The 26,909-nt window shown below is 45.3% G+C and overlaps 1 protein-coding gene across 4 annotated transcripts in view; it reads right to left on the bottom strand.

Moving 5' to 3' along the window:
• The window catches only part of NBEAL1 (neurobeachin like 1), a 139,618-nt gene that overhangs the window by 80,264 nt on the left and 32,445 nt on the right, over nucleotides 1–26,909 (bottom strand). For all 4 annotated transcript variants that reach the window (XR_014163085.1, XM_081889448.1, XM_081889447.1 and 1 more), the window contains exons 4-10: nucleotides 25,027–25,188; nucleotides 22,405–22,486; nucleotides 19,146–19,273; nucleotides 15,280–15,362; nucleotides 11,335–11,420; nucleotides 7,412–7,718; nucleotides 4,651–4,757 (exon numbers count right to left, since the gene is read on the bottom strand). Coding sequence is in view for 3 of the 4 variants with exons in the window: in XM_081889448.1 (XP_081745574.1) it covers nucleotides 4,651–4,757; nucleotides 7,412–7,718; nucleotides 11,335–11,420; nucleotides 15,280–15,362; nucleotides 19,146–19,273; nucleotides 22,405–22,486; nucleotides 25,027–25,188 (955 nt within the window). In the remaining variant the exon portion in view is untranslated. The remainder of the gene's footprint in view (nucleotides 1–4,650; nucleotides 4,758–7,411; nucleotides 7,719–11,334; nucleotides 11,421–15,279; nucleotides 15,363–19,145; nucleotides 19,274–22,404; nucleotides 22,487–25,026; nucleotides 25,189–26,909) is intronic.

Here is a 26,909-nt window from a genome sequence, read left to right as displayed (position 1 = left end):
GGACAGGCTGCATGCAGCCTGTCCACTGCTCTTTGAGGCGGGGGGGGGGGGAGAATAATATTTTTTTTTCTTGATTTCCCCCTCTACAAACTAGGTTTGTCTTGTGGTCCAGTGCATCCTATAGAGCGAAAAATACAGTACGTAACCAGAGATACCACTGTATTCCGCTTTTCCTCCAAGCTGCTCAAGGGCAGTATACATGGACACCTCCACAATTCTATGCTCACAACAACCTTGTGAGGAAGGTTGTGCTGAAGAGTCGGGGTGCGACCCCCAAGGTCACCAAGTGAAATCTTCATAGCCAAGTGGGAACTTGAACTCGAGTCTCCCAAGTCCTGACATACTCTAACCATTAGTAGCAAAAAGGGGGGTGGGGCATTTTTTTAAAAAATAAAAAAGTCTGACCATTACACCACACTGGCTCTAGCATCACACTGACTCTCTAGTTAAGGCCAGGGTGGGGGTCGGGGGTAGGATGGAAGGATGGAGAAAATCTGTACCCAATATGCGAAGGCTTGGGGAAGACTTTTATCCTGATGGTGTGATCCCACTCTCTTAAATCACAACTGAAATCTGGAGAGTTAGGTCTCCCTAGCCAAGAAGAGCCACCATATTAAAAGGTTTGCCGCCCTATACATGACAATGAAGACCAGTACAGTGGTACCTCAGGTTACATACGCTTCAGGTTACATACTCCGCTAACCCAGAAATAGTGCTTCAGGATAAGAACAGAAATCGGGCTCCGGCGGCGCGGTGGCAGCAGGAGGCCCCATTAGCTAAAGTGGTGCTTCAGGTTAAGAACAGTTTCAGGTTAAGAACGGACCTCCGGAACAAATTAAGTACTTAACCTGAGGTACCACTGTACCATTTTTGCTGCTGTTGTTACCTTTGTATCCTGACTCCATAATGGAACTTGGGGTGGCATACATAGGGTTTTCGGGCAGACCCTGACCACACTTAGACCTGCTTAGCTTCTTGTTTCCTTATTCTTATTTCATTTATATTCCGCTTTTCCTCCAAGCTGCTCAAGGGCCGTATACATGGACACCTCCCCAATTCTATCCTCACAACGACCCAGCTAGCCCTGGGGATTATTTCATTGATTTTTGATTTTTATTGTTATTCATGTTTTTATACTGTATTTTATGCTGCTTTTATAATTAAGTGTTTTAACGTGTTTTAAATTTATTGTTAGCCGCCCTGAGCCCGGTTTTTGAACCAGGAAGGGCAGGGTATAAATAAAAATTATTTATTATTATTATTATTATTATTATTATTATTATTACTCCAGACCACGCCTTGGGACCATTATAAGGGTCTGCTTCTTCAAGCGCAAGAGGTTTTCCCTCTGCATATGTGAGGGAAAAACATACCTAACATAATTTATGGAAAAACAAAAAAAATTCCTTCCAGTAGCACCTTAAAGACCAACTAAGTTAGTTCTTGGTATGAGCTTTCGTGTGCATGCACACTTCTTCAGATATCTGAAGAAGTGTGCATGCACACGAAAGCTCATACCAATAACTAACTTAGTTGGTCTTTAAGGTGCTACTGGAAGGAATTTTTTTTGTTTTGACTATGGCAGACCAACACGGCTACCTATCTATAATTTATGGAAGTACAAGAAAAAAAGAACATTATAAAGTAACCTACGTGAGTTCAACATGACCCAAAAAGGGGAGGGGGACCCCAAAATTAGCACAAAACACACAAATGTTTAATTATTATTTTTAATCATTTCCCTGTCCCTATGTTTTCAGCTGGTCTTATTTTATCAGTAAGCTGCCCTAAGACCCTGCCCAGGGAAAAAGTCAGGGTATAAATGTAACAACAGTAATTAACAATAATAACAACAATGATGACAATGTTAGCCATTATAGATTGTTCAGGTTGCCCAACACATACTCACAAATGCCATGCCCATCGCTCAACCACCCATGAATGCCCAACATAACCCTAAAAAATGCTCTGAAGGATGAGGGGCACTATTCAGAATGTAATCCAATGCACTGCGTGGGGATGTATCGTGAAGAGAAAAATTGGCAGAAACCCCAGAAGCACTAATAATAATAATAATAATCCCCTGGCAAATCCCCTGGAAAAAAAACCTCAACAACTTTGAGGTTCATTTCCCAAAAGAAAAGCTCACAACTTTTGGGGCGGCTTCTCCCCAAAAATGCTCAACAACTTTTTACTTCTTGAAATATGGCAACCCTACCTTACAGAACTACTGCCTGATACGAAGTAAATATACAGCCTTGCCCCCCCCCAAAGCCCCCAAACATCTTCTGTTCTGTGGATCAGAGCACACGCTGGAAACCTATCCACAAGAAGGACGCTGTTGTTTTCCGTCATTTTTTCCATTCTGCCTGTCCCCCCCCCCCCAAGAAGTGGGGGACAGGAGAGGGAGGAGGCCAGGGCAAGTACTGCACCTACATGATGTGTTTCAGTAATAGAGGAACAGCACAGAAAGGAAACAGAGCCATGACCTGAGCTAATTGATGGGGTTAAACAACCCAACCTTTAGGATTCCCTCTGCACGTAAGACCAACACTGACATCTCAGGAATTAACAGCTACAGTAAGGTAAAGGTAAAGGGACCCCTGACCATTAGGTCCAGTCGTGACCGACTCTGGGGTTGCGGCGCTCATCTCGCTTTACTGGCTGAGGGAGCCGGCGTACAGCTTCCGGGTCAGGTGGCCAGCATGACTAAGCCGCTTCTAACTAAACCAGAGCAGCGCACGGAAAGGCCGTTTACCTTCCCGCCGGAGCGGTACCTATTTATCTACTTGCACTTTGACGTGCTTTCAAACTGCTAGGTTGGCAGGAGCAGGGACCGAGCAGCGGGAGCTCACCCTGTCACGGGGATTCGAACCGCCGACCTTCTGATCGGCAAGTCCTAGGCTCTGTGATTTAACCCACAGCGCCACCCGCATCCCTTAACAACTACAGTACTGGATCATTAATTTTGCAAGGCTATTAAGCACTGAGCATGAAACTATATTGAATGTTGTTTGTCAATCCACACACCAGGACTAGTATCACAACCCTATCCTGGTTTACTCAGAAGTAAGTCCCGCTGATTTCAAAAGCGCATAGTAAATATCTTGTTGGCAAGATGAAATTCCATGCACAAAGGTATCGCACAGGCATAAAAGGGGGCGTTCTTCAATAATTTGCAGACTAGGATTCAGCATTTGGGAGATGTTCCCTCTCTCACACACACCTTCCCCTCTCCAGAGTGAATCCTCCCCTCCATGTTTGTTAGCCATGCTTCAGAGTGCTAGACATGTACAGTGGTACCTCGGGTTACATATGCTTCAGGTTACATACGCTTCAGGTTACAGACTCCGCTAACCCAGAAATAGTACCTCAGGTTAAGAACTTTGCTTCAGGATGAGAACAGAAATCATGCTCCGGTGGCGTGGCAGCAGCAGGAGGCCCCATTAGCTAAAGTGGTGCTTCAGGTTAAGAACAGTTTCAGGTTAAGAACGGACCTCCAGAACGAATTACCAGTAAGTACTTAATCCGAGATACCACTGTATCAGCACTAAAATGGTTAATGCCAACCAAGGTTCTCTTAACAAGGGTCTGCAAACCCTCTAATAGACCAGTCCTAGTTTGCAAGGGAACCACGGTTAACCATCTTTTGTGAAAGTGGACATGCAGGAACAATTCTATGCCTGTCTACTCAGAAGCAAGTCCCATTGTGCTCCGTAGGATTTACTCCCAGGTGTATAGGACTGAAGCCCAAACCATATGTCTAACATGAGAGGAAGAGGGAAAGAAATCACTCTGGAGCAGGCGGGAAGGCTAGAAAGCACTTAACTCCAAGGGTGACTCCCAGTTTGCAAATTGTTTGCTAATTCTGCAGCATTGAAAGAAAGAGCACACCCAATATGACTAGGAGAAAGCACTTTTCTGAAGCATTCAGCTACTTCTGTACAAAAAGAAGCTTGCCACATGATTCACTGCTATCTAGATTAACAAAGAACTATAAGAAACTAAAAAGAAAACTTGTGGATTGTGTGCTTGGCAAGAGAAACGTAATATTAATTTACCGTATTTTTTGCTCTATAAGACTCACTTTTTCCCTCCTAAAAAGTAAGGGGAAATGCGTGTGCGTCTTATGGAGCGAATGCAGGCTGCGCAGCTATCACAGAAGCCAGAAGAGCAAGAGGGATCGCTGCTTTCACTGCGCAGCGATCCCTCTTGTTGTTCTGGCTTCTGAGATTCAGAATATTTTTTTTCTTGTTTTCCTCCTCCAAAAACTAGGTGCTTCTAGTGGTCTGGTGCGTCTTATAGAGCGAAAAATACGGTACTTTTCACGGCCTGCCCCTGACACCAACATAACAATTTTAAGTGCATCTGGAGTAAAAGATGCACATCTGCATAACAATCCAAAAACACACACACACACCGCTACCACCTCAAAGGCTCTTGAAGCATTCAGAGTATTAAGGACATCGAGGAAGTACAAGTTGTTCCTTGGCAAGGTAAGATTGCTGCTCGCATTGAGTTATTTTGTACACAGTCATGGCGAAGATTTTATCTAATGTATGGACAAGGTATTAGGAACAACAGCTCTTACAAAAGCTGGGTACTATTTTAAAAAAATAAAGATTAGCTATTATACAACCTTCTGTTTACCTTGCAATTTTGCAGCAGGCGAATCAGATGTTCAAAGCAGTTGCTGTTAAGGAAAATGGCTTGCAGAACAGGCCTGTCTGTGCAGTCTAACATGGCGGTGATGGTATCTAAGGAGGGGAAAGTGAAAATCAAAGAGAAATACAGTATATAATTTGACATTTTGCTCTAGGGGGCTTAGCTTGGTCAGAATCAAGTACACACTTCCAGAATTAATGCTAAATACGGGTTAAACCACAGAGCCTAGGGCTTGCCAATCAGAAGGTTGGCGGTTCGAATCCCCGTGATGGGGTGAACTCCTGTTGCTCGGTCCCAGCTCCTGCCAACCTAGCAGTTCGAAAGCACTTCAAAGGGCAAGTAGATAAATAGGTACCGTTCCAGCGGGAAGGTAAACGGCGTTTCCGTGCGCTGCTCTGGTTTGCCAGAAGGTTTGCATGACCCAGAAGCTGTACGCTGGCTCCCTCGGCCAATAAAGGGAGATGAGCGCCGCAACCCCAAAGTCGGCCACGACTGGACCTAATGGTCAGGGGTCCCTTTACCTTTACATTACTTCTGGTAAATAGGCCACTATAGCCACTAGAGGACTGTGAAAATTTGTGTTCCAGACTTTTTTGACTCATCTACCCATGTACTATCTGAAACCAAAGGGGCACATTTGTTGCAAGGGGGTGACATTCTTGTTGCTCTAGCGGGACTCAATGCACTAGCTTCCAAGAGTGCAAAAACTTAGCCCATTTACAGGTACACTTGGAAGTGTAGGAACACGTTCTTGCAGGTGAGGGGCGGCAGAGAACACATTCTTTTGTCCGCTTCTGGGAGAACTGAATAGACACATCCAAAATGGTTGTGGTTTTTTAGCTGACCGATTTTTTTTAATACTTGCAATTGGCTTAACGCGAGCTCCCCTGGTATTACAAATATTGATGAGCAGCACCAAAAATGCCTAAATAAATAAATACCACGTGTACACAAACACTGGCCAGGTGAAACTGAAGACTATAAAAGATGTGCTTGTTTTTCCTTTCCATGAAATGCACAAAGGTGATTTTATATATTCTCGCCCACCACTGTGAATCAGTGATAAAGTTATTATAATTTGATGGAGTATTTCAGATGCTGGATGCTGCCAGTAGTTTTTGTGTATGTTTAGAATCTACTGCACTTAGGAGGCAACCCGACCATAGGACGCACCTTGTTTTAGAGGGGGAGAACAAGAAAAAAAAATTCTCCCCCTCTCTGCCCAGCGTCCTTTCAGCGAAGCGGCAGGAGGTGCTGCGCAGAGAGGGGGAGAATATTTTTTTTCTTGTTCTCCCCCTCTAAAACAAGGTGCTGTTCAAGGTGTGTTCAGTCGCCTTCAGGGGGCTACCTTGGAAGCCTGGAGAGCGAGAGACCCCTCTTGCTCTCCTGGCTTCAGTGAAGGCAACCCGAAGCCTCTGGAGTGCGGTGGGAGTTCCCGCTGCACTCCGGAGGCTTCGGGTTCCTTTCGACCTGCTGTTTGGGGCTGGCGGGGGAAAGCCCACCACCAGCTCCAAAGAGCAGGTCGGGGAGCAGCGGAAACGCGCGCAGCCTTCCCGCTGCTCCGCGAGCTTCTCGGGGCTGCATCTTGGCTTCTGCCATAGCCCCGCGCAACCTCTCCAGCCGGGAGAGGCTGTGCGCGGCTATGGCAATACCCCCACCTCCCGCAAAAGCCCACAGGAGCCGTGCACCCTTTAAGGAGCCCGCAGCTCCTGCGGGCTTTTCTATGAGGAGGGAGAAGGGACTGAATGGCTGCGTCAGTCCCTTCTCCCTCCTGAGGAAAAGCCCACAAGAACCGCACGGAGCTTGTGTGCGGCTTTTCCTGCCTGCCTCCCCCCTGCATTCGCTCCATAAGATGCACACACATTTCCCCTTACTTTTTAGGAGAGGAAAAGTGCCTCTTATGGAGCGAAAAATACGGTATGTATCTCGATTGTGTCAGCCTTCTGAAGCAGTTTCATTTGGGAAGCCATCATTACACACCAGCCACAAAAAGTGACTCAACAGAAAGGGCACGAGGCAGCGCGGTCAGCACTCCCTAAAGCGAGGATGGGGAATGTTGTTGAAACTCCCAACTCAGATGGCATAGCCAATGGTCGAGGATGATGGGAGTCCAGCAACATCCGGAGGAGCACAGATGTTGCCACCCCCTTTTTTATTTTTATTTTAATATTTTTATTAAGTACAAATTAGAAAACATACATATACACAACAAAAGAAAATACAAAAGAAAAAGAAAAAATACATCTAAACAAGGGGAAAAAATTAGAGAATATTTTGTCTCTTTACATATTTACAGTTATTTAAAGCTCTATAAAATACTATTCACAATAAAGCAGTGAAATGAAAAATATCAGAAAAAAGAACAAAGAAAGAATAAAGAAGTAAAAGAAAAAGACCATAGGTGAAAATTTTTTAAAGTAGATAAGTACTCACAATACATAGCCGTTTCCCATCTATATTTATATTCAATTGTATAATTTCATCTTGTCCTTATCTACCTTAAAGAAAGTATTTTTTTTTAAAAAAAAGACTTCCACCATTTACCTCGCACGTTTTTAATAATCCTTTCATCAGAGCCTCTGTTCTTCATATTTTCCCTTTGGATTTCCTTAATGTCTCACTTTGTATTTTTTATATTACGCACAAGATTATTCTATGTTGCCACCCCTAAAAGCAAATGGTTCCAGGGAGAAACCTCAACCTTTCCCCCCCTTTTTCCAACTCCCAGAAGGGGTGTCACACTCACTCAGCATTTGAATCTGTAGCGCTATGAATCGGCTCTCCCACTGCCGGGACCTCTGCGAGTTCGGCAAAGCCGTGTGGTCCGAGTTTAGGAGTTTGAAGTAGTTCTCCAATATGGTGCTGGTCTCCACTTGCCGCTGATCCGAGCTGCTTGTCAGAAGGATGTGAACCACTTCCGTCAGGCACTTCAGGGTCAGCTCGGCCTTCCTGCTCACTTCGTCGGGGTCTCGGCTGTCCCATGCGTCGCAGTCTGCCAGTACGCGCATCAAGACTTCCATGGTGGCAGGGGATATGGCTTGGAGAGCATTTCTCTAAAGTCAACAATAGAACTCTCTCAATACAAGGACATTATATCAGCAAACCTTGAAACAAACCGCAAAAAACAACAACACCCAATTTGGTACAGTGGTACCTTGGTTCTCAAATGCCAAATAATAATAATAATATTAATTTATTATTTATACCTCGCCCATCTGGCTGGGTCCCCCCAGCCACTCTGGGTGGCTTCCAAAAAAAATATTAAAATACTGTAATACATCAAACATTAAAAGCTTCCCTAAACAGGGCTGCCTTCAGATGTCTTCTAAAAGTATGGTAGTTGTTCTCTTTGACATCTGGTGGGAGGGCGTTCCACAGGGCGGGTGCCACTAGTGAAAAGGCCCTCTGCCTGGTTCCCTGTAACTTGGCTTCTCGCAGCGAGGGAACTCCCAGAAGGCCCTTGGCACTGGACCTAAGTGTCTGGGCAGAATGATGGGGGTGGAGACGCTCCTTCAGATATACTGGACTGAGGCCGTTTAGGGCTTTAAAGGACAGCACCAACACTTTGAATTGTGCTTGGAAACGTACTGGGAGCCAATGTAGGTCTTTCAATTTCAGTGTTATGTGGTCTCAGCTGCTGCTCCCAGTCACCAGTCTAGCTGCCACATTCTGGATCAGTTGTAGTTTCCGCGTCACCTTCAAAGGTAGCCCCACATAGAGCGCATTGCAGTAGTCCAAGCGAGAGACAACCAGAGCCTGCATGCACCACTCTGGCAAGACAGTCCACAGGCAGGTAGGGTCTCAGCCTGCGTACCAGATGGAGCTGGTAAACAGCTGCCCTGGACACAGAATTGACCTGTGCCTCCATGGACAGCTGTGAGTCCAAAATGACTCCCAGGCTGCGCACCTGGTCCTTCAGGGGCACAGTTACCCCATTCAGGGCCAAAAAGCTGAAAGTAAGTGTTCCGGTTTTCGAGTGTTTTTTGGAAGCCGAACATCCAATGTTTCCGGGGCACCTGCACCTATCAGAAGCTGCACTTTGGTTTTCGAACATTTCAGAAGTCAAACGGACTTCCGGAACGGATTGCGTATGGAACTTTTGTTTGTGCTATTTACCGTATTTTTCGCACGATTGGACGCACCAGACCATAGGACGCACCTATTTTGGGGGGGGGGAATAAAGGGGGGGGAAATTCCCACTCTGCGGATGTCTGCCTGGTGCGAGGGGCGCTCTGCTTCAGGGCGCCCCACCCACCAGGCAGCAGGCTGCTATCCGCAGCATGGAGAGCCCTGCGGTGAACTCCTGCAAGGCTCCCCACTCTGCGGATGTCTGCCTGGCGCGAGGGGCGCTCTGCTTCAGGGCGCCCCTCGCACCGGGCGGCAGGCTGCTATCCGCAGCGTGGGGAGCCCTGCGGGGAACGCCTGCAGGGCTCCCCACTCTGTGGATGTCTGCCTGGCGCGAGGGGCGCTCTGCTTCAGGGCGCCCCACCCACCAGGCAGCAGGCTGCTATCCGCAGCGTGGGGAGCCCTGCGGGGAACTCCTGCAAGGGTCCCCACGCTGCGGATGTGTTCCCGAAGCGCCGGGCGCTCTGCTTTCAGGGCGCCCGACGCTCCGGGAAGCAGGCTGCTATCCGCAGCCTAGACACAGCTAGCGGAGCACTAATCCCGAAGCTTGAGGCATGCGGAGCCCAGCGCGCCCCAAGCTTCTGGGTGCCGGCAAGGTCTAGACGGCTAGCGGAGACCTTGCCGGCACCCAGAAGCTTGGGGCGCGCTGAGCTCCGCACGCCCCAAGCTTCGGGATTAATGCAGCGCTCCGCTAGCCGTGGGAGAGCTGGGTCTCCCACAGCTAGCGGATAGCTTCCTGAAGCCTGGAGAGCGAGAGGGGTCGGTGCGCACCGACCCCTCTCACTCTCCAGGCTTCAGCGAAAGCCTGCATTCGCTCCATAGGACGCACACACATTTTCCCTTGCTTTTTAGGAGGGAAAAAGTGCGTCCTATGGTGCGAAAAATACGGTATTTTGCATTTTTGTTTTTGAGGGTTTTTCGGTTAATTTGTTTTTGTGGCTGTGTGAAACCCAGTTCAGTTACTGATTGATTGATTGATTGATTGATTGATTGACTGATTGTGTGACTGTGGAAATGGATAAAAGCCCCCCATTCAAACAATGACTATCATCAGTGCAGGTAAGAAAAGAAATGTAATTTTAATTTTTTATCATCTATAATACTGTCTTAAAGGTAAAGATACCCCTGACCAATAGGTCCAGTCGCGGACGACTCTGGGGTTGCAGCACTCATCTCACTCTATAGGCTGAGGGAGTTGGCGTTTGTCCGCAGACAGCTTCCGGGTCATGTGGCCAGCATGACTAAGCTACTTCTGGCGAACCAGAGCAGCGCACGGAAACGCTGTTTACATTCCCGCCGGAGTGGTACCTATTTATCTGCTTGCACTTGACGTGCATTCGAACTGCTGGGTGGGCAGGAGCTGGGACTGAACAACGGGAGCTCACCCCGTTGCGGGGATTCGAACTGCTGACCTTCCGATTGGCAAGCACTAGGCTCTGTGGTTTAACCCACAGCACCAAATAAGACAATACTGTCTTATTTATTTTATAATATAGTACATTGATTATTGCTTTCATTTTATGGATCAATGGTCTTGTTAGATAGTAGAATTCATGTTAAATTGCTGTTTTAGGGGTGGTTTTTAAAAGTCTGGAATGGATTAATCCGTTTTGCACTACTTTCTATGGGAAAGCGTGCCTTGGTTTTGGAACACTTTGGTTTTGGAACGGACTTCTGGAATGGATTAAGTTTGAGAACCAAGGTACCACTGTATATCGAATTATTTTTAAAACCTTATCATTTTATCTGGACTAAGTTGATGAGTGATTTCTATGTGCAGAATCCGAATATCTTCTTTCCGCTTACATAAAGTGTCATGGCAGGAGGTTACTTCACTATCATAGTATCGTGCAAACTCTTAAGCATGGACAAATAGTGGCAATGAGCATTTTTCCTTCCACTCCTGCCTATCTGGTCTCCACATATTATAATAATAATAATAATAATAATAATAATAATAATAATAATAATAATAAATTTTATTTATATCCCACCCTCCCCAGCTGAAGCCAGGCTCAGGGCGACTAACAACAATAAAATATTACAACATATCAAAATCATTCATTATAAAAATAACTCAAATCAAACTGATGGCAACCACTGGATCAGTGTGTCAACTTGAATAGAAGCTATTAATATTGCAGTTATTGTAAGAGGAATAATTATTATGACCAGAATGTAATTGAAATTAATAAGATTTTGGAATGCAGAAATAAAGAAAACCATCAAATCATCAAATCTAGCACATGGGGGCCCACTTTATCTAAATTATATAATTATATAACTCGGTATTTGAATGATTGGTATTAATAAATGTATTATAAATTGGTATTGTTAAAATGAGGCTGTTACTGGACTGTAATTGAAAACTAAATAATAATAATAATAATAATAATAATAATAATAATAATAATAATAATAATAATATCTGTTTCTTGCTAAGATTTGAGGAGCCAGGATGGGCTGTTAACAATCATGCTGAAGATCATCATGGCTGCGTCCTTCAGTCAATAAGATGACGCCAATATTTGTTGGGTTTCTCACCTGCCCGCCAGCCACAATCGCTCCAAAGAGGTGTAGCAAACAACACTTCAGGCTCTCTTTCAGATGCTCACTTTCTTGAAAACACTCTGAAAGAAGAGAAGAAGTTGCAGGCACGTTAACTTCGAGCCAAAAGATTTGTAGCCGCATGGTCAAATAATATATCTCAAAAACAATTACTGTACAAATACGTAACTCCCATTTTTCTTTTCTTAACGAAGTCAACCCTCGAATCTATAATCAAATCTGCCTTTTTTTAAGACATAAAAACAGGTGATTTAATACAAGCCCAATTAAAACTAAATTAAAATGGCTTTATCTGGGAGCTCCAGGACCAGGTGCCTAGCTCAACACCATCTTGACCAGAAGGCCTATAATCAATGTTTAGTTATAGTGGTAAAATTAAGCCACCGTTTCAGTTAAATCCACCTTTCCAAATCGTCACATTTAACTATGTAGTAGTAAAGCATCCTTCAGAGAAACATAGCAGTACACCTGGGATGGGGAAATTCAGGCTTTTTTGCTTGAACTTTTAGTAAAGAACTGTAGTTTGTTTTGTTCTCATAGCATACAAACTGGCTCATTTTAACTACAGTTGCTTCCAAACCATGGTTTCAGAAGCTCGCTTGTTTAAACTAGCCCCAGTTAAGATTAGGTAAAGGGACCCCTGACCGTTAGGTCTAGTCGTGGCCGACTCTGGGGTTGCGGCGCTCATCTCGCTTTATTGGCCGAGGGAGCCGGCATACAGCTTCCGGGTCATGTGGTCAGCACGACTAAGCCGCTTCTGGCGAACCAGAGCAGTGCACAGAAACGCCATTTACATTCCCGCCGGAGTGGTACCTATTAATCTACTTGCAATTTGACGTGCTTTTGAACTGCTAGGTTGGCAGGAACAGGGACCGAGGAACGGGAGCTCACCCCGTTGCGGGGATTCGAACCGCCGACCTTCTGATCGGCAACTCCTAGGCTCTGTGGTTTAACCCACAGCGCCAGTTAAGATTAAGCACAGGTTAAAAGGTACAAAGAACACCGCAAAGTACGATTAATCAAAAGCAGAAGCAAAACTTCCAAATGCCTCCTCCTCGATATGTTGGCGAAGAAGAGGAGAGAGACAACAGATGAACTGAGGAGGAGGTTAGGTGTGCTCACATCTCACTAAACCAACCTTCCTCAACTTTCGGTCTTCAGGTGCTAGATTAGCTAATGTTATAGGATGACGCTGAGTTTAAGTCCAGCAACATCTGAGAACCCCAATGTAATGGTTCTAGGGGTTGCCCATGCGTAAGTTGCCGCCACTCCTGGCTAGGTTGCCTGGTTGAACCCTTTCTCTCTGGACAGCCTCTCACCCGTGGCTGTCTCAGTCGCTGGCAGAATCCGTCACTGGGCGTTTCTTGAACTTCTTCCAGCAAAGAAGTTCTTTGACGCCAAGTCTCCTCCTACTCTCCCTGCGCGGAAGTCTTCTGCGCAGGGAGGGTGTGGGCAGCGGAGTACCCGTGCTCTCCCGGCTGGTCTCCGGTGAAGAGTCCTGGAGCCTTCTCTCCGATTCCCCCATCTGCCCCCCTTCACCCCTGGTGTTACGCTGATTTCCTTCCCCAGCAGATGGGCTGCCTCTCTCCCTGCTGGGACCCTCTCCGGCATCGCTCTGGAGCCTTCCCTCCGCCTCTGGCTCCAATGGCAGTTCCCTGACACCCAAGTTGCAAAAGGATGCACTAAAACACATCAAAACATAGTAATTTTCTCTTCTCTATTTTATCAATATACGAGCGGTAAGGATGCACACCAAGATTCCCTGAACGCAGCCACGAGAAGATTGGAAACTTCTGCTTTCATCTCAGATTAACCACAGTTTAGTGTCACACTTAAACCTTGACCGTGGTTAGCGAAAACAAGGCAGCTTCATAAACTATGGTTTGAAGTTGGCTTGTTTTCACAAACCGCTGTCAAAACTAACCAACATTTGTCCTAGTTCAGACTTTGTGACAAGCTGTAGTTAGCCTGAAACAGAAATGGACATTTCTGGACATCTGTTCCAGGCTATGCCAGAGGAGAGAAGTGGAGATGAGGCAGGTAGCATGAAAGTCTGAGGCTCACCGCATTTTTTCCACATAATGCTAAATCGTAGTTTAGTATTATGTGAGAATGCAACCATTTAAAAGGTGCTATTAAGTGCACAGAGATTTTATATACTGACATAGGATCCAATAAAATTTTATGCAGCAAAAAACTCTTAAACATTCACAGTGCCCAAAACACACAAAAAAACCCCCTCCTATTGGCAAAAACTAGAACAGGCCCAAAATCTTCCCCTTCCATTGAAAAATCATTACACTGTATTCTTTGCTCAAAGCATACCTGGCAGAAGGGAATTACAAGTAGCTTAAGGAATTTTTCTCAGCAATAAACATTAACCTGGAAGCTGTTACCATAGCAATAACTTTACGCAGATGAACGAGCTGCTGCCAAAGCCACAAGATTATTTTGTTTGAAATTAGCACCATAAAAATCTCTGAGTAACGTCACCAACCAGCACTGTTAAAATGTCACCATTTTTAAATGAAGTGGGCAGTGGAGACGCCCAAGTCTCAAAACAAGCTGGCTATTGAAACAAAAACTACATTTTGGAACTTTTAAAAAAAACCTTTACGTAAGGGTAAATAGCTTAGGGGGAAGCCACGTTAGCTGAAATTTCCAGAGTGGTTTTTACAGTCAACCCCTGTCCCTAAACTGGACCATAAAGAAGGCTGATCGCTGAAGAATTGATGCTTTTGAATTATGGTGCTGGAGGAGACTCTTGAGAGTCCCATGGACTGCAAGAAGATCAAACCTCTCCATTCTGAAGGAAATCAGCCCTGAGTGCTCACTAGAAGGACAGATCATGAAGCTGAGGCTCCAATACTTTGGCTACCTCATGAGAAGAGAAGACTCCCTGGAAAAGACCATGATGTTGGGAAAGATGGAGGGCACAAGGGGACGACAGAGGACGAGATGGTTGGACAGTGTTCTCAAAGCTACCAGCATGAGTTTGACCAAACTTCGGGAGGCAGTGGAAGACAGGAGTGCCTGGCGTGCTCTGGTCCATGGGGTCACAAAGAGTCGGACACGACTAAACGACTAAACAACAACAACATGGTTTGGCTTAGATTTACACTCATACCTTGGATCCCGAATACCTTGCTGCTCGGACATTTTGGCTCCTGAACGCCACAAACCTGGAAGTGAGTGCTCCCATTTGCAAACGTTCTTTGGAACCCGAACGTTCGATGGGGCTTCTGCGGCTTCAGATTGGCAGGAAGCTGTAGTTTGGTTTCCAAACGTTTTGGAAGACGGACGGACTTCCAGAACGGATTCCGTTTGACTTCCAAGGTACCACTGTACATGCTAACTGGGTACCACTGTACATGCTAACTGGGCCAGTGACTACAGTATTTTTCGCTCTATAAGACGCACCAGACCATAAGTTTTTGAAGGAGGAAAACAAGAAAAAAAATATTCTGAATCTCAGAAGCTAGAACAAGAGGGATCGCTGCGCAGTGAAAGCAGCGATCCCTTTTGCTGTTCTGGCTTCTGGGATAGCTGCGCAGCCTGCATTCGCTCCATAAGACGCACAAACATTTCCCTTACTTTTTAGGAGGTAAAAAGTGAGTCTTATAGAGCAAAAAATACGGTAACTCAATGTCACCAAGTGAGCTCCATGGCTAAGCTAATATCTGAACCTTGGCAAAATACACAAAAGTCAACCACAGGCATGCATGAAAATGGTCAGATAATATGTGCCAAAAAGAATTTGTTAATTTGCATTTAACTGTGCTTAATGTCCCAAAGCAGTTCTCAGGAATTATTTTGTACTCGTCACCTTGAGATTGGAAGTGTGCAGCAATGAATTTTATCCCTTAAAAAAATCCGAATTTAGCACTAGAAACATTAAAAAAACAAGGCAATGATACTCACGGTAAAAGAAAGGGACAAACTCCACTGTGAGGGAAGCTGGTTTGTACTTCTGCCTGCTTTTTTCAACACTGCTCAGAATTCGTCTGTATATATTTTTTTAAAAAAAAGAGAAACCAAGAGGTAAGATTTATTTGTAGGCGGACACTGCAGAACACATTTTTTATTTATTCTAAAGCATACGTGTCTTCAAATGCAATAAAATACCTCTTCCATATTACACTGGCAGCACTTTTAAAACTACCACGGTACTATTTTGGACTACTTTATTTCTAAGCAGGCACTCCCGAAAGCATATGGCTTAATAAGCCAAGATCTGAATGTGACAACTTATATTGGTCCAAGCTAGGCCAGTATGCTCCTTCGTTGTGCCACATAAGCACATGTTGTGCAGACGCCTGATTATCGTCTTCCAAAGCAACTACTCTATTCCAAACTTAAAAATGGAAAGCATAATGCTGGTGGTCAACAAAAGAGGTTTAAAGGCTCTCTCAAAGCAAATTTTTAAAAATGTAGTATAAACACCAACAATTGGGAAACACTGGCCTGCAAGCGCTCCAATTGGAGAACAGCCTTTACCAAAGGTGTCATGGGCTTTGAAGACACTCAAACCCAGGATGCAAGGGAGAAACATGCTAAGAGGAAGGCACGCTAGGCAAATCCACAACTCCCACCCAGTAACCAATGTCCCCACTGTGGAGGGACGTGTGGATCCAGAATTGGCCTCCACTGTCACTTACGGACTCATTGTTAAAACCATGTTTATGGAAGACAATCTGACTCAGCTACAAGTGATCGCCAAAGATATGGGTCAACCACGTCTTTATTTGACTGCATGTATTCACTGCAGTTTCACATTCTCATGGAATGCACACAATAAGAGTCACATTTGTCTCCCATAGCCACTGGCCCACTAATTTCATAGGTAATGCAGTTCCCCCTGCTTCCCCCCCCATCAAAACAAACAAAACTAGCCTCTCCTACTCTCTCTTTCTTTAAAGAATGCATTTTCTTGACTAATAAGTCATTTAGTGGATGCTATAGTGGACGCAGGTGGCACTGTGGATTGAACCACAGAGCCTAGGACTTGCCGATCAGAAGGTCGGCGGTTCGAATCCCCGTGACGGGGTGAGCTCCCGTTGCTCGGTCCCAGCTCCTGCCAACCTAGCAGTTCAAAAGCACGTCAAAGTGCAAGTAGATAAATAGGTACCGCTCCGGCGGGAAGGTAAACGGAGTTTCCATGCGCTGCTCTGGTTCGCCAGAAGCGGCTTAGTCATGCTGGCCACATGACCTGGAAGCTGACTGCAGTCTAACGCCGGCTCCCTCGGCCAATAAAGCAAGATGAGCGCTGCAACCCCAGAGTCACGACTGGACCTAATGGTCAGGGGTCCCTTTACCTTTTTATATGATAAAGTTCTCTCCTTAGTTAACTGTCTGTCTGTCTGTATTTATGACTGAGATGTGACAAGTTCCAGCACTCCGTTATTCAGTGAATATCTTGCATGCGTGATTAAAAAAGAATGCCTTTTCCAAGATTGCAAAGTTTACACCGCAGGAGACGAATCTTACTATGTTTGTTTACTTTTCTAGGCTCGGTTACATCGCTCCAAAGTGAGCTTGTGCAAGGGCTAAGAATAACGCAGCAAAAGCAATGGCAGAAAACAAGTTACAGATTGTGCTTGCCAAGTTGCTGGAAAGGCAGTTGTTATAATAGGCCCAATGTACTGAAAAAAGGTGTATTTAAGTAGGGGGCGTATTAATGGAAAATATATATATATAACAGGAGAGTTTGAACAAAAGTACCACATTTTTCCATGTACAACACAGCCCTGTGTATAAAATGCCCCCTATTTGGGGGGACTCCTAATTAAGAAAATGGGGGGAGTTGTTAAGCTTTGGGGAGACTGCCAAGAGTTGTTGACCTTTTTTGGGGGAAATGCCCAATATTGTTAGGTTTTTTTCGAGGGGGTACTGCTGAAAATTGCTCACCCGCATGACCGCATACATCACCAAAGGCACCAATTGTATGCCTGCTCACTGCAAACAGCAGCAAATCGCCCGCTCTATTGTCACAGCGGCAGCCAATACACAGCAGGCATTGTCACAGCCACCACTCACCCGCCCCAATCACCGCTGACAATCTTCTGATCGCGGCAGCAACCAATCGCACGTCCTACCAATGCACTAGGTAAAGGTAAAGGGACCCCTGACCATTAGGTCCAGTCGTGACCGATTCTGGGGTTGCGGCACTCATCTCGCTTATTGGCCAAGGGAACCGGCATACAGCTTCCAGGTCATGTGGCCAGCATGACTAAGCCGCTTCTGGCGAACTAGAGCAGCGCACAGAAACGCTGTTTACCTTCCCGCTGGAGCGGTACCTATTTATCTACTTGCACTTTGATGTGCTTTCGAACTGCTAGGTTGGCAGGAGCAGGGACCGAGCAACGGGAGCTCACCCCGTCACAGGGATTCGAACCGCGCACCTTCTGATCGGCAAGTCCTAGGCTCTGTGGTTTAACCCACAGCGCCACCCGCGTCCCTTAATGCACTATCCATATATAATACGAACCCAAATTTTAAACTAATTTTTATTAGGAAAAAACTCTCATCTGAAAACTACGGCATATGGGTAACGAAGCAGCAACAGAAACTACAGGAGAGAAAACAGCAAGGTGGTGGTTTGAAAGCAGGGATAGACAACCTGTGTTCGTACCCAAACATTGCTGAACTATGACACCCATCATCTCTGACCACAGGCTATGTTTGGTGCAGCGGATGGGAATTGGAGTCCAAAAGGACATGGAGGCCCACACATCTACAAGCCCAGTTTTTACATGAAACTGAGCACTAAGGCCCTGTTATCTAAGGTAGCACTAAGGCCCCCCTAAGGCTCGTACCTACGGGACTGCCTCTCCTGGTATGCCTGGCAGAGGACCTTAAGGTCCATAAATAACAACACTTTGGAAGTCCCGAGCCCCAAGGAGTTAGTTTGGCCTCAACCAGGGCCAGGGCCTTTTCAGCTCTGGCCCCGGCCTGGTGGAACGCCCTACCGCAGGAGATCAAGGCCCTGCGGAATTTGACATCTTTCCGCAGGGCCTGCAAGACAGAACTGTTCCGCCTGACCTTTGGTCTGGACTCAGTCTAACCCTACCCTCTCATTTATTTTTTTGATGGAACCCCTCCTGTGGGATTTTGTATATAAATTTTCCCTCGGCTCTTTTTGCTGGCCCATGTAGGACCAGCATGAATAGCTGGCCCCGGTGAATATTTGACGTTTTCTCCACTTATGGCTTTGATCTATAGGCTACCACTAAAACGGGGCTGCATTTTAAGCTGCATTTTAAACTGTATTTTAACTTATATTTTAATCAACTGTTTGTTTGCTTTTTGTTTGGTTTTTAATGTTTTTACTGTATTTATATTCAGTGTTAGCCGCCCTGAGCCCGGTCTTGGCCGGGGAGGGCGGGGTATAAATAAAAAATTATAATTATTATTATTATCATCATCATCAGTGCGCAGCTCACAGCAGCAGTGCCCTGCCTTCCGGTGCCCTTGGGGTAGCTTGCGATGCCTCTGACCGTGCCAGAGGAGTTCACACAACCCACGCAAGTGCTAACCCGTGTTTTCAAGGGGTCTTGCGGTACCCAGGGAGCAGCGGTGGAAGGAGAGACACTGCGGGACCTTCTTCATCAGCGGGGGAAGCTAAACGCCAAGATCCTCTGTGCATGCAAACATTTCTTCAACAGAATGCAAAGATACACATCTATTGCCTGTCTGCTGAGCTTGCAAGTCGGCGCATTCCACTGACATTTGTCCTGCAAAGAGATTCGGCGCAGCAATAAAACACCGCCCACTCGATTGCCACTTACCCAGCGATTCTTTGCCGCCAGTTGCGATAGGGGTCGTACAGGCTTTCGCAAAAAGCCAGCGCATGTCTTACAAACTCTTCTATGGGTGTCTGGTCGGCGACTTCTTTCTCCTTCGTTTTGCTCTTTAGCTGAAGAGACAGCAAAAAAACGACGGTCACCAAAACACTTTCAGCACTACCAGTTCTGCACGCACCGCGGCCCTGCCTGAAATGCTGGACAGCTGTTGCCCGTTGAGAGGAATCAACAGCCTGACTCTGTGGAAAGCAGCTAGCTACCCATGGTTCCCAGGAAACGAAATGAAATGTACCGTATTTTTCGCTCTATAAGATGCAGCAGACCACAAGACGCACCTAGTTCTTGGAAGAGGAAAACAAGAAAAAATATATTCTGAATCTCAGAAGCCAGGACAGCAAGAGGGATCGCTGCGCAGTGAAAGCAGCAATCCCTCTTGCTGTCATGGGTTCTGGGATAGCTGCGCAGCCTGCATTCGCTCCATAAGACACACACACATTTCCCCTTACTTTTTAGGAGGGAAAAAATGAGTCATAGAGCAAAAACTACGGTAGGGTTTTCAAAGAGAGCTGCGCAGAAGTGAAATACCACGTTCATCAGGCTCAGAGGCACAAGGAAGACAGGGGTTTCGGGATCGGGGACAAAATCATGCATGCCCTCCGACCAGGTCTTCTTTCCTCTCCTACCCTTTCCATACAGATGTGAGAGCATTGCCAAACACACCAACTTTTCTGTTGTTGTTCTGTTTAACTGTAAAGGTTTTCGATTCTACAGTGAAATATAACCCCCTTCCCAGTCCCTACGTAATTATCAGGACCAATTGGAGCAGTTAAACCGAAGCACATGGAAAAATGGAAACAAATGCTGCAATATTGCTGTTGTCTCGATAATGAGATATTGAGGTTTTCTCTCCCCTGTCCTCGCCTCTGCCTATAGGCCTCCTTGCTGGCCAGTCCCAAGATAATGATGAGGAGGAGGATAATAATAATAATAATAAATATTTTTATTATTTGTGGCCAACCCATCTGACAGGGTTGCCAGGCGGCCAGAATCAGAAGAGGCCCAAAAAGCAAATTTGAAATAGGATGTGAGAGCTCCCATAATTGTTTGATTTTTAAAAGATGTTTAAACCACTCGCATTATAAAAGATCAGAGGGGTGTGCAGAAAACCCAAAATAAGTACAAAGCACATGCTAAAAATTATACAGCTAAAATAGCAGTAAGAGAAAATTGCCTTGGAGGCACACGCACAGTATAATTTTCTCTGTTTATTTCCCCCCACAGTTCTTACACCAAACTGCTTGTTAAATTTGGGAGTGATCAGAGAGGGTTTTAAAAAAAAAAAGTTAGTGGATTCCGGGAATCCCCTTTTGCACAGGAAACCTGCAAAATGGACTAGAGGCCAGCTGATGGAAGTCAATTATTATAAGTTATTGCTGCATTATTATTTTTTAAAAAAAATTGACTGTCAGCAAACTGTGATGAGGTGTTTTTTTGGGGGGGTGGGATCCTACCATATCACATATTTAAAATTAATGGGGGAGGGGATTAAAGATAAAATTGACCACTATTTATTTGGCAAGTACAGTGGTACCCCGGTTTAAGTACTTAATTCGTTCCGGAGGTCTGTACTTAACCTGAAACTGTTCTTAACCTGAGGCACCACTTTAGCTAATGGGGCCTCCTGCTGCCGCTGCGCTGCTGAAGCACGATTTCTGTTCTCATCTTGAAGCAAAGTTCTTAACCTGAAGCACTATTTCTGGGTTAGCGGAGTCTGTAACCTGAAGCCTATGTAACCTGAAGCCTATGTAACCTGAAGCATATGTAACCCGAGGTACCACTGTAGTATACCATCTATGAGAACAAGTTGTTACTCAAGAAGTCTCCAGCCACGAACTCGCCTTAGGAAAGCCACTCTCTCTTGGTCTCCCCCATTGTCAATATGGGAACCTGCAGCTTTATTTATGAGGATTGAGGTAGTTTGCTTAAAACATTCTGAACCCCCCCAAAAAACACTTCTAAAATATCTAAAATTACCGAAGGGAAGGCAACTTTCTCTTCCTGCCTGGCTGGTGGGCAGAACCAGAATTCAGACCACTCTGCTTCTGTTTTCACCATGGCTACCCCAAATTCCCAATTGTACACAGCCCTACTGAGTTTGATGGCTATACAGTGGTACCTCAGGTCAAGTATTTAATTTGTTCTGGAGGTCCGTTCTTAATCTGAAACTGTCCTTAACCTGAAGCACCACTTTAGCTAACGGGGCCTCCTGCTGCTGCCGCACCGCCGGAGCCTGATTTCTGTTCTTATCCTGAAGCAAAGTTCTTAACCTGAAGCACTATTTCTGGGTTAGTGGAGCGTGTAACCTGAAGCGTATGTAACCTGAGGTACCACTGTACTCTTTTAACAAAAGGGTATGGAGGATTTTTTTATTTCAATTTTTAGTACAAAATACCTATATAACTACTCTCGTAGAAACCAAGTGAAAGTAATTCCTTTCTGACTTTAGTGTCGCACACTCATGATCAGGAGAAGGAAGGAACAAACAAGAAGGAAGAAACTCTAATGAGACAGAAAACGGGGGCATTCAGCAAGTACTGGAGGTTTTATAAAATGAGGTGGGGGGCACATGCAGCCCCCACACACTTTAGGCAAGTTGGTAGGGCAGAGTTTCCAAACTGTGTGTCGCGGCACATTAGTGTGTTGGCTGCAGTGTGTAGGTGCATCACACAAACACTTCTCCCGGGGCTGGAAAGGGGTTTGTTTAACCTCCGGTTTGCTAGTAAAACTAAATTACTGTGTCACGACATGATGCAAAACTGAATTACTGTGTCACAAAATGATGTCTAAAAAGTGTGTCGCCCACACAAAACGTTTGGAAAGCACTGCTGTAGGGTCTCCATGCAATGTTGAGAAAGCAGACCTTTCACCACCTTATAAATTACCCCCTAAATTAATTTTCAGGCATTCCTTTGCCATTGCAGTACGGCTACAAAAATAAAAAGCAATCAAGAATTCTCACAAAACTTATTGTGAAACTCATTGAGCCTGTTCTAACCAGTCAACTAAATCTGAACTCCAGTGGTGGAATTAATTTTGTCGCTCCAAATGGAACTTGGAAATAAAGAGATGAATTGTGTTGCAGGTGACGGGACACATCGCCAAGTCAAGTGTTGGTGAGTTTATTCTCAGTGCAGCACCAGTTTCTGACTAGAAAGCAATTTAAGCAAATTACAGGTTCACCTACCTGCTGAATATACAGTGTAGTCATCGTAATGACATGGTTAATATAGGAACAGGTGCCAATCTCCTCCACATTAGCCAAATTTCTGAAAGGGAAATAATAAGGCATGAGTGGCAAGACATGGTAGAACTGTCCAATATGATTTAACGCGCAGCAAAATAATGGTATATCACGATTTCCCAAAACAATCTGCACCGTGTTATAAAAATACAGAATAATCTCACATTAAGAGGCTGTCTTTAAACATGGAAATTATACCCAGTGAAAGCCACTTGATGGCAAACCGTATCATTAATGGAATTGAAATCCCTCTCTCCATCACCAAATAGCATAAAAATGGTTCACAGCAACACTCCATGTAGATTTAGACATTGGACCATCAACCATTTTGTGTGTGTGTTTTACACCTTTTTCTATGTTTTAGAACGTTTGTGAGGGTCACCTGAGCTACAGAAGAAACCCAACTGAGGTATTTGGAACCAAACTGGATGAGGCTAGAATCAGAAGTAGGGAAGAATCACAGAACTGTAGAGTTGGACAGAACCCAGAGAGTCATCTAGTCCAGTGTTTCCCAACCTTTGGTCTCCAGCTGTTTTTGGACTACAACTCCCATCATCCCTAGCTAGCAAGACCAGTGGTCAGGGATGATGGGAATTGTAGTCCAAAAACAGCTGGAGACCAAAGGTTGGGAAACACTGATCTAGTCCCCCTGCAATGCAGGAATCAAAATTAAAGCATCCATGACAGATGGCCATCCAAACTCTGTTTTAAAACTTCTGAGGAAGAAGAGTCCACAACCTCATGAGGGAGACCATTCCGATGCCAAACATCTCTTATTGTCAGAAAGTTCTTCCCGGTACTTAGTCAGAATCTCCTTTCTCAAAACTTGAATCCATTGCTTTGGGTTCTACGCTCCAGAGCAGGAGAAAACAAGCTTGCTCCATCTCCCATGTAGCCCTCAAGATATCTGAAGGTGGCCATCATATCTCAGCCTCCTCTTTACCAGGGTAAATCTTGTTTCACATCAGATGTCCTGCCCATACGTCACTGATGGACACAGCCACCTCTAATTCTGTAGGACGGACCCTGCTCCATGTCAGAGCTGGGGGAGCTTTTTCCCAGGCTGAGGGCCACATTTCCTTCTAGACAAACTTCTGGGGGGCCACAGGACAATGCTGGGTGGGGGCCAGAGGCAAATTTGACACCCTTGTCCTGCATGGAAGTTCCAACAAATGCTCACACAGCCCTCCCAGGCAAACAAAAGGCATTGTCAGGGCCCAAGGACACATTCCAGCTGGGTAAAAATGCCATAGGAGGGTAGGGGCCAGTGAGGGGCGTGGCTAAGGAGGGGCATGGCTAAGGAGGGCATGGCTAAGGAGGGCGTGGCCTGGGGAGAAACCTTAGGTTTGGAGGTCCTGGGGTTCCTCGCCCCGGCTCCATGATTCTGAGGATGAAGGAGCTGTTGACAATGGAGCATGGAGTGAGGGCCGTGAATCGAGAAGGTTAAAAAGTGAAGGTATGGAACTGCCATCAGCTCAGAGGCGAGAGGTGGAAGGGCCGCTGGGTTACAGGGAGCCTCCGAAGATTGGGTGAAGCAGCTCTTCCTCCGGGGGGAAGAAACTCTTCCGCCTCTAGTGGGGAAGGGATGCAGGGATCGGAGGATGTTAGAGAGAGCCTCAACACCGAGCCTGAGCAAAGCGAAGGGGAGGCAAGTCCCCCTTTGCCAACGCCCTCCCTGCGCAGTAGGCTTAAGTTCAGAGAGGGGAGGAGAAGGATGGGGGTCAAAAGACTGTTATGCTGGGGAAAGTTTAAGGACCGCCCACTCCCATATTCTACTAGCGACTGAACAGACCTGGACGAATTATTATTATTATTATTATCATCATCATCATTATCATTATTATTATTATTAATACCCCGCCCTCCCCAGCCAAGGCCCCGCTCAGGACGGCTAATAAGCAATAATAAAAACAAGTTGAATGAATACAATTTAAAAAACAACATTAAAATATTGAAACATTAAAATATTACAATGCATCATCACAGGAGGAGAAAGGAAAAAGAAAAAAGAAAGAGGGGGAGGGAATCAAACTGATTCTAAGCCAAAGGCCAGGCGGAACAACTCTGTCTTACAGGCCCTGCGGAAAGAAATCAGATCCTGCAGGGCCCTGGTCTCACGAGGCAGAGCGTTCCACCAGTCCGGAGCCAGTGTTGAAAAGGCCCTGGCTCTGGTTGAAGCTAATCTAACTTCCTTAGGGCCCGGGACCTCTAGTGTGTTGCTATTTACGGGGCCAAGTCAGTGTGGCCATCCATCAGCAGATAGAGCTGAGTGTCATCAGCATATTGGTGACAGCCCAGCCCAAAGCTCTGGACAATCTGGGCAAGGGGGCTTGAGACGCTCTGCACTGTAAATGTTTTTGTACAGATAATAAAGCCTGGAAAAGACCGGGGGGAGTGTTGCCTCTTCGCTCTCGAGCAACCATGCCAGCACCTAACAAGTTGGGAATTGGTAAGATAACAAACTGCGAGGGGGAAGTACTGGTAATATCTCCCCATAAACACTCCACGCCCCAGCCGGCTTCTGAAAAGTCAACTAGGTTTCTTTATAATAATAATATAAAATACCGGCAAAGAATAATGAAGAATTTGACCAGGAGTAGCGACAAGGCCTGTTGTGGTTCTTCTAGACCTTCTGACAATTTCTGGACACACTGCAGCAACTGGAGCCTCAAGACCTGAAGGATGTTATCAGGAAGCAGCGATATTCCTGGGGGGACATCATCCACCCTAAAAATAAAGCCGAGAGCTTTTTTAAAAAACACACACACACTAGGGCAAGCAGCAATAACCGCTAACGTATTTTATGCACGTAACATCTTTTACTGCACTTCACGATACAATGGTATCCAGACATTTCACTGCCAGAGGGCCAATAAATTGTAATAATGCCAATAAATTACGTAAGATTGACTCTTGCACTTTAATCCTATAATTAACACTTTAAATAAATATTTGACTTTAAGAATAAAAAAGCCTTCAGCAGATGTACAGGCTGCCAGGGCTCACTAAATGCCAAACTGTTGATTCAGAAGAAGCAAGGCATAACAGGTTAACAATGGGCGTAATCCACATGAAATTCAGCACTTTTCAATTCCATCGGTTTCAACGGGAGAGAGTGGAGCGTGTGCTCTTGTAGAATTCAAATATTTAATTTAAGATGGATCGGACCGGATACTAATCCTATACGCTAACTGGAAGGGCCAGAAGTCCAATGAGATATAACGTTTTCAGAAGTAGTTACAGTTGTAAAAATCAATTTGCGCCCGCCAGTTGTTCCCCAAACTAGTCAGTTCTCCGTGGATTTTGATTCCAGAAAAGCTCGTCAGTGTCCGAGTCACCTTATAGCAGGCAAACCTGCATTTCTCTATTTATACTCTTGACACCGTAATTAGAAGGGCGAGGGCTTGGCATATTCAAATTCCTTTCACAACTGAAAAATGCTCCCCTGAAGGAAGACAAAACAGACTTTTTTTAACCAGCTGGCAAGGGTTCATCCTTTCAATTGTAAGTAGAACAAGATGCCATCGCTGCGTCAGGAAACACAAAGCAGCAGAATGGATTAATCTTTCATGTTCTCCTGAGCGCAGCGGTCAAGAGATCTATTATACCGCAGAGGGCTCAATCTTGCCTGCCCTCCGCTGCCGTCCCCCTCCCCCCAGCAGAGGCTGCAGAAACAGCCACAAACGACACGCTAAACATCCTGGTCTGAAATGTGTTTCTTAGAAACAAGCATCTGGTTGTTTCAAGAGAATTTACTTCCTTGAAATGTGTTGAGGACTAGGGTGCATTAAGATTGCTAGGAGAAAGGATTGGCGGGTGAGAAGGCTACGCGAAAGCAAAGACTGCAAACCACAGGATGAGTGCGTGCAATCGGTTGCATCCTGCATTCGGTCTGCGAGCCAGAAATGATCCAATGGATGGTTGCTGCCCCACATTTGTTATACAGTGGTACCTTGGTTCTCAAATGCCTTGGTACTCAAACAACTTGGAACCCAAACACTGCAAACCCGGAAGTAAGTATTCCGGTTTGCGAACCTTTTTCGGAAGCTGAACGTGCTCTGGTTTGAGTGCCACACTTCCGATTTGAGTGTTATGCTGAGGTTTGTCTGTTTTTGCTATTTATTTTGTGTTTTTGTGGCTCTTTTTTTGTGTGACTGTGTAGAACCCAGTTCAACTACTGATTGATGGATTGTGTGACTGAGGTACATTTTTTACTCCTTTCATTTTATGGATCAATGGTCTTGTTAAAATTCATGTTGAATTGCTGTTTTAGGGATTGTTTTTAAAAGTTTGGAATGGATTAATCCATTTTGCTTTACTTTCTTTGGGAAAGCACACCTTGGTTTTGAAACGCTTTGGTTTTAGAACAGACTTCCAGAACGGATTTGAAAACCAAGGTAACACTGTACAAAAGAAAATAAGAAAACCAACAGGAAACTACTAGATTT

Source organism: Podarcis melisellensis (genome assembly GCF_964234715.1).
Source record: "Podarcis melisellensis genome assembly, chromosome: 1".
Classification (NCBI taxonomy): Eukaryota; Metazoa; Chordata; class Lepidosauria; order Squamata; family Lacertidae; genus Podarcis; species Podarcis melisellensis.
The sequence above is the reverse complement of the archived record's forward strand: the minus strand, read 5'-3'. Positions and strand labels throughout refer to the sequence as shown.